Source organism: Morus notabilis, unplaced genomic scaffold (genome assembly GCF_000414095.1).
Source record: "Morus notabilis unplaced genomic scaffold, ASM41409v2 Scaffold583, whole genome shotgun sequence".
Lineage (NCBI taxonomy): Eukaryota > Viridiplantae > Streptophyta > Magnoliopsida > Rosales > Moraceae > Morus > Morus notabilis.
Window position 1 is genome coordinate 28,380 of NW_010366405.1, and position 6,713 is coordinate 35,092.

The window sequence follows — 6,713 nt, forward strand, 5'->3', positions numbered from 1 at the left end:
TTATTTTTTTTGAGTGGTGTTGATTTAAAATATCATATCAAAAATCAAATTTTAAAGCAAAACCATTTAAACTATAATGATTTTTTTGAGTTCAAACCACTTTTTATATTTAACAAATAAATATTAATTTGAGGTAGAACCATAAATCTGTTTGATAAAGAGATTTAAACTATAATTTAAATCATAATTTATAATTTATTATAATATTTTTTCTCATAAAAAATACACGAGAATAATTATGAGGCCTCGATCCATAACCTTCATCGTATGTACGTACGGTAGAGGCACGTGCACCTACCACGGAGAAGGTCAAAGCATCAATCACCTTCTTTCTCTCCACTTTACGCGTCACCACTCACGTGGGCGAAAACAGATATTCCCATATTATTTATTTATTCATTTATTTATTATTTACGAGTCCCGAGAACCCAGTCAGCCCTGACATTGCTAAAGCCAAAACTCAATCTCAGTCCCGAGTCCGACTCGCCTAACTCAACTCAGTACACTACCTCCGTCATGAACTCGAAGCTCATTTATACGGCGACGATACTTGTCGCCTTGAATTTCCTCATCTCGCCGGCGGTATATAACCTCCACGCGCCGCCGTCCATCCCTGGGTCCCACGACGACCTCCACTCCGCGAAAATCGTCGGAGTCACGGGTGCTCTCGGACCGGAGAGCATCGCTTTCGATTCCGACGGCCGTGGGCCCTACGCCGGCGTCGCCGACGGCAGAATCCTCCGGTGGGAAGGCGATGGCCGTGGCTGGTCGGAGTTCGCGGTCACCACTTCTCAAAGGTGAGATTGTATGCAAAAACCGTATCTTTAGGTTCGTTTGATCAGATTTGAGAAAGTGTTATGGCGATTCTCTGTGTTTATTCTTTCATTTGTGAATTTTTGTTTGGTTTTTTGCTACAATTTTCCTTCTTATTGCGTTTTAGGGAGCTAATAACTTGATACAATAATATTGGAAAGTTTGTTGGGAATTAATTATCTTACCGTTTCGGAACGTTTGATCTGTATAAAACCATATCAAAACGAAAGAGCATACAAAACTGGTTCTCGATACAACTTTTAACTAAAGGTTCTATACAACTTTTACGGTTTTTGTACGTTAGATTTGCTAAATATATATCAAAACGAAAAAAAAAATTGCAAACTTAACAGAATTTGATACAAATTTAATGATTTAAAACAGAGGCCTATTGGTAGTTTATTTTCATATCTACTGTCAAAATCTCATTGTTCATAATTTGAGCTGACGAGATAAGTTTTGTTGTGAATTTAGTTAGAAACTGCTTATGAATGAATGAATGCTACTGCTATCTACGAAGGAGATAAAATTGTTAATTATATCAGTTAGTCCTGCTATGAAGAATTTTTTTCTTAGAATTTGAGGAGATTTGTTTAGTGGCAGTAGAGAAGTTTTTGGACTGTAATATTTTCTTCAAAAATTTCGTGAGATTTTTGTATTATTTAATTATGGTATAACCCAAGTTCGAAAAATGCACAATTAACTGATGAGGAACATGAGTTTTTTTTTTTTTTTTTCCTTCTCTCCTCCATTTCCATTATCATTATTTGTGACTATTTTACATCTATTGAATTTTGTGTTATATTACAAACGGTTTAATTGAAGTGAAAAATAGTTTTACATATATGTTTTTTTTTTTTGTTACTTAAAAGGAAGGAATGCATTCGCCCTTTTGCACCGGAAATGGAGCATGTATGTGGGAGGCCTTTAGGGCTGAGGTTTCATAAGAAAACTGGAGAGCTGTACATTGCGGATGCTTATCTTGGGCTTAAAGTGGTTGGTCCTGATGGGGGTTTGGCAACTGATTTGGTTTCAGAAGTTGAAGGGCAGCCTCTGCGTTTCACCAACGATATGGACATTGATGAAGATAAGGATGTCATTTACTTCACCGATACAAGTATGAGCTTCCAAAGAAGGTAAATTATAATAAGCACAATCTTATAAAAAATTTTACAGTCTCAATCTAGGATCTGCCAATAAATAACTAGTTAATATTGTTTAGTGAAATTAGGCAAAAGAAATTTATATCTCTTTAGTTATTTTTGTTCTTGTTTCCTTTTCATTCTTTTTTTGTTATGTTTATGATGCGTTGTGAAGATTATCATTCTTCAGTATGAATTTTAAATGTTAGGATTATCTTTATGTTCTATTATTTAAATTCTCTAGATTATCTCTGAATTTTGTTTAGGATTTGTTGTTTAAAATTTTGTTATTTAAATTCCCTAGGTCATTTAAATTCCTTAGGATTGTCTCTTTAAATAACAGAATTTTGAATAACAAATCCTAATCAAATTATCAAAATTAAGAGATAATATAGAAAATTTATATTAGAACATAAAGATAATCCGAAAGTTTAAAATTAAAAACTAAGGCGCTGCATCATTCCAATCTGTGCTCCAACTTGCAGCACTCTTCTCAGCATTAAATAATTAATCAGAGATTGCGTTTGCCTGGCGTAGGCTTCCTTACATCAGTTTCTATGCAATAAATTCCTCTGCAAGTATGAGAAATAAATTTCTGTGTCTAGAATTGATTACTTCATTTAGGTATCAACCATCAAATGAGAGCCAGTTAGATATCTTCTCAATTTGGAAATAATCAAGGGAGACTCTCTCTTTTCTTATTCATCCACAGATGGTTTCTTGCTGTGCCAAAGATGCTTTTGTATTAAATTAGAGAGTTCCCGAGCCTGTTATTGTTTTATTCAACTTGGTTTTCCTATGAAGGGGTCAGTTATGTACGAAAAACCAGATCGTTCAATACTGCTGTGACGATTCTCTTGTAAATATTTTGTGCCATTACCATAGGGTGAATTGAGTGCAAGGAACATTTTGCTTTGGAGAAGGCAGCTGGATTTCTGTTGTTTGAAGGCTGCTTTAGAGATTTTGGTAGGTTTATTAAATTATTGAAGCTCTCAGATGATAAGAAGTGCACTATGTTCTCAAACTGCTTGACATCTGTTAGTCGTAACACATTTCTGTAAAAGATGATAATGCACGCAGGCTTTTTAGCTTGTGGAACAGTGGAAGTTGATGGATTTAGGATGTTTCTTTAAAGTATAATTATGGCTCCCCCACCCCGCTCGCTAACATCATATTTTGAGTGCAAAATGTCAAATCTTCCCCAGTTAAAGACTCCTTATTTTTTGCAATATTTATGTGATCTCAAGTGAACCGTACTTGATCGGCTAGCAATAGCAAATTGAGGTTGTGCCAAGAGTGCAGGACTTCGGTTATGGTCTTGGAAGCACCTACGAATATGCATGAGCAGTGTAGTTTCAGTTTCATTCCTTTTGGTTCAGTTACATTCCTTTTAGCTGATGCAAGTCTGAAGTTTAGTTATTTACCTTTTCAGCTGATGTGCCACCTTATGCACCTTTCTTCGGTTGATTAATTTGGTTGATGCTTAAGAAAAAGAATCTACGCTTAAAAAATCTCATATTTCTTCTGGCATGCACCTTGCAGGCAATTCATGTCGTCAATCTTGAGTGGAGACAAGACAGGCAGATTACTAAAATACAACATATCAAACAAAGAAGTGACAATCCTACTAGAAGGCCTTGCTTTTGCAAATGGAGTAGCTTTGAGTAAAGACCGCTCTTTCGTGCTAGTTGCTGAAACAACAACTTGCAGGATTCTCAGGCTCTGGCTCCATGGTCCAAATGTTGGAAAAGTTGATGTTTTTGCCGAGCTTCCAGGATTCCCGGACAATGTACGAAGGAACCCGAAAGGGGAGTTTTGGGTTGCCTTACATTCCAAAAAGGGACCTCTCTCGCACTTCGCTGTCTCAAACACTTGGGTTGGAAAAACATTGTTAAAGCTTCCCTTTAGCTTCAAGCAATTGCACTCTCTTTTAGTAGGAGGAAAGGCTCACGCAACCGCTATAAAATTAAGCGAGGATGGGGCAGTTTTGGAAGTTTTGGAAGATTGCGAGGGAAAGAATTTGAAGTTCATTAGTGAAGTGGAAGAGAAAGATGGGAAGCTCTGGATTGGGTCAGTGCTGATGCCGTTTATAGGCATTTATAACTTGCAATAGGAATTAGGAAAACAATTAGTATTAGAGTAATGGGAGTTTAATTTTCTAGTTTTTTTACTTGTTTTAGACCATCGTTTGAAATGACGTTTAGTTTCCAGGTCTTATTTTTTTGCCTTATTTTTTTGAAATGTCTTATTTTTTTTCTATTAGTGAATTTTGCCTCACGAAATAAAATAATTAGGCGAAGTTTTTCCAAAATGAAAGATACAGGAAATAAAGAGGCAAGAAAATCCTTGTAGCTTTCTGGAAAGAAGATTTATACCCCTAATAGATTCATATCTAAGCCAAATAGTGGTCTCGATTCCTATAGTCGTATGTATTTTCAGAGGAATCCTTGACTCTCACATCTTTTTTTTGTCTTTTTTTTTTTGTCTCCTTTTTACTTTTGGCAAAGCTTATGATCTGTTTATGCGTAGTCAGGGGTTTTTTTTTTTTTTTTTTTCTAAATCTTTATTAAACATTTTGTTTGGTCATGAGATATTGGCTACAGCTCTAGCTAGATCTCGTGTTGAGCTAGTTGAATGTGTTTTCTTTTTTATTTGTGCAATTACATATTGAGATCATTACGTAAATAATTATGATAATAAATTGATTTTAGTTAAATGGAATTATTACTAAATATTAATTACGTTTTAGATACAATTCAATATATATCTACCACTAGGTATATATTAATGTCTCTAATTTGAAATTCCTGCTCCAATAATTAAGATAAACTCTGAGTTAGACGGTACAAACATAGGTCTCGTTCGCTTCGCGAATTTGAGTTTTTAATTCGAGTTAAGATGTGACATTTTTTAGAGCTTTTAACTGTAGTAGAAAAAGTTAAATGTGACATTTTTTAAGAGCTTTTAACTGTAAAAACCTAAAATTAAAAATTCGAATTGATGAAATAAACGAGGTCATAGTTTGAACTTGGTACCAGGCTTTTACTAAACACAGATTTAAACTTGGTTGGCCACTCGGAATGAGAAATCCAATCCAAATTACTGAACCAAAAGGAGGTTAATCCACAGGGTACTAGAGCTAATAATTGCAAGGTTACCAACTAACTTAAGTTGGTTGGATAATGAGAGATGAGAGCTTAATTTTGAAAATTAGTTAAGGTATGTGTAACAGGATCATCAATTGAGAAACTCGAAAGGGTGGCCACAGATGATTGATGGTCATCACCTGTCAATGTCGATTAATACGATAAAATAGTCATTTAGGACCGTTTAGTTCGCTAATTCTAGTTTTTAATTCAAGTTGAGATATGATTTTATATGAGAGCTTTTTATTATAGCAAAAAAAAAAATAGATATGATTGTTTGTGAGAGCTTTTTACTGTAGCAAAACTCAAATTCTAAACTCGAATCAGCAAAATAAACGGGGCCTAATAGTGAGTAATTCTGAACATTATAGACCTAGTTTGCTTTACGGATTTAAGTTTTTAATTCGAGTTGAGATCTGATATTTTCTTAGAATTTTTAACTGTTACAAAAAAAATAAAATGTGACATTTTAACTGTAAAAATTTACAATTAAAAACTCAAATTAATGAAATAAAAAATATTATAATAAATGTTTGGGGGAGTGCTTGTGTGGGAGAGCCAAGTTTTACAAGCATGTATCCTCTTTTTCTGATGGGGACACCTAAATAGATATAATTAATAAGTTTCCCAGCAACAAGAAAAGATGACAGAAATTTTGTGGTCATTGTTCGCCTATGAAATGTATGAGAAAATGAGGGGCCCTACTACACTTAATCAAGGCAGTTCTTCCAGTCCTCTGCAAAGTGATAACGAGAGTTATGGAATTGAAGTATTTATAGTCGAGCATCGAAGCAACTTTCAGCCACAAAAAAAAAAAAAAAAGCTAGTTCTACTCGAATATTATATCTCATTTAGTTTATTGATTCGAGTTTTTAATTCAAGTCAAGATATAATTTTATGTGAGAACTTTTTACTGTAACAAAAAAGTTAGATATAACTGTTTCTGAGAGCTTTTTACTGTAATAAAACTCGAATCAGTGAAATGAACGAGACCCACGATGAGAACACAAACATTAGCCACCCTTTGAGTTCGAGCGGAGTAAAATGTTCATTACCCTCACTTAGACAACATACGCGGGGCCACATGACAAATTAAGTCCATCCAAATTTCAATTTTCATGTGTATAAATTTAGTATAAATAAGATTTAGTATAAATTTTGGGGTTAGCCCAAAAACTCATCAAAGCCATAGATTTAATGTGGTAATTAACAACTAGTAAGGATACCCGACATTATTGGTGATATGGATGGCGATCTCAGATGTGTCGATATCAATGGTGACTCATTATTTCGATGAATCATTTCTTTAGACAGAAGAAGATTACTGATCCAATTTGAGTACCTCCACAGGATAGACCTCAACAGAAAACTGAAGAGTAACGGCAGCAAGTGATTGAGTTCAGTAGTTCCTCATATAAAATTATTGACTCTAGAGATATAGTAATATGGAGAAGACAAAATTGTTTCAATTATTCTTTCGAATTATTCTTTGTACTACAATAAATACTTCAATAAATTTCTATTAATTAAATTTGTATTAATTTCTTATTTTTAATTTAAATTATATTTTTCATTTCATTATTTTCTTGGAACACAAAAAATATTTCATTCC

General features: G+C 34.0%; 1 protein-coding gene across 1 annotated transcript; it reads left to right on the top strand.

The window, feature by feature from the left end:
- Positions 1 to 427: 427 nt before the first annotated feature.
- On the top strand, positions 428 to 4,165 carry LOC21402299 (protein STRICTOSIDINE SYNTHASE-LIKE 10). Its single transcript, XM_024173567.1, has 3 exons — positions 428 to 797; positions 1,686 to 1,949; positions 3,498 to 4,165. The coding sequence occupies exons 1-3, from the start codon at positions 517 to 519 to the stop codon at positions 4,066 to 4,068; spliced, it is 1,116 nt and encodes a 371-aa protein (XP_024029335.1). The 5' UTR covers positions 428 to 516; the 3' UTR covers positions 4,069 to 4,165.
- Positions 4,166 to 6,713: the final 2,548 nt, after the last annotated feature.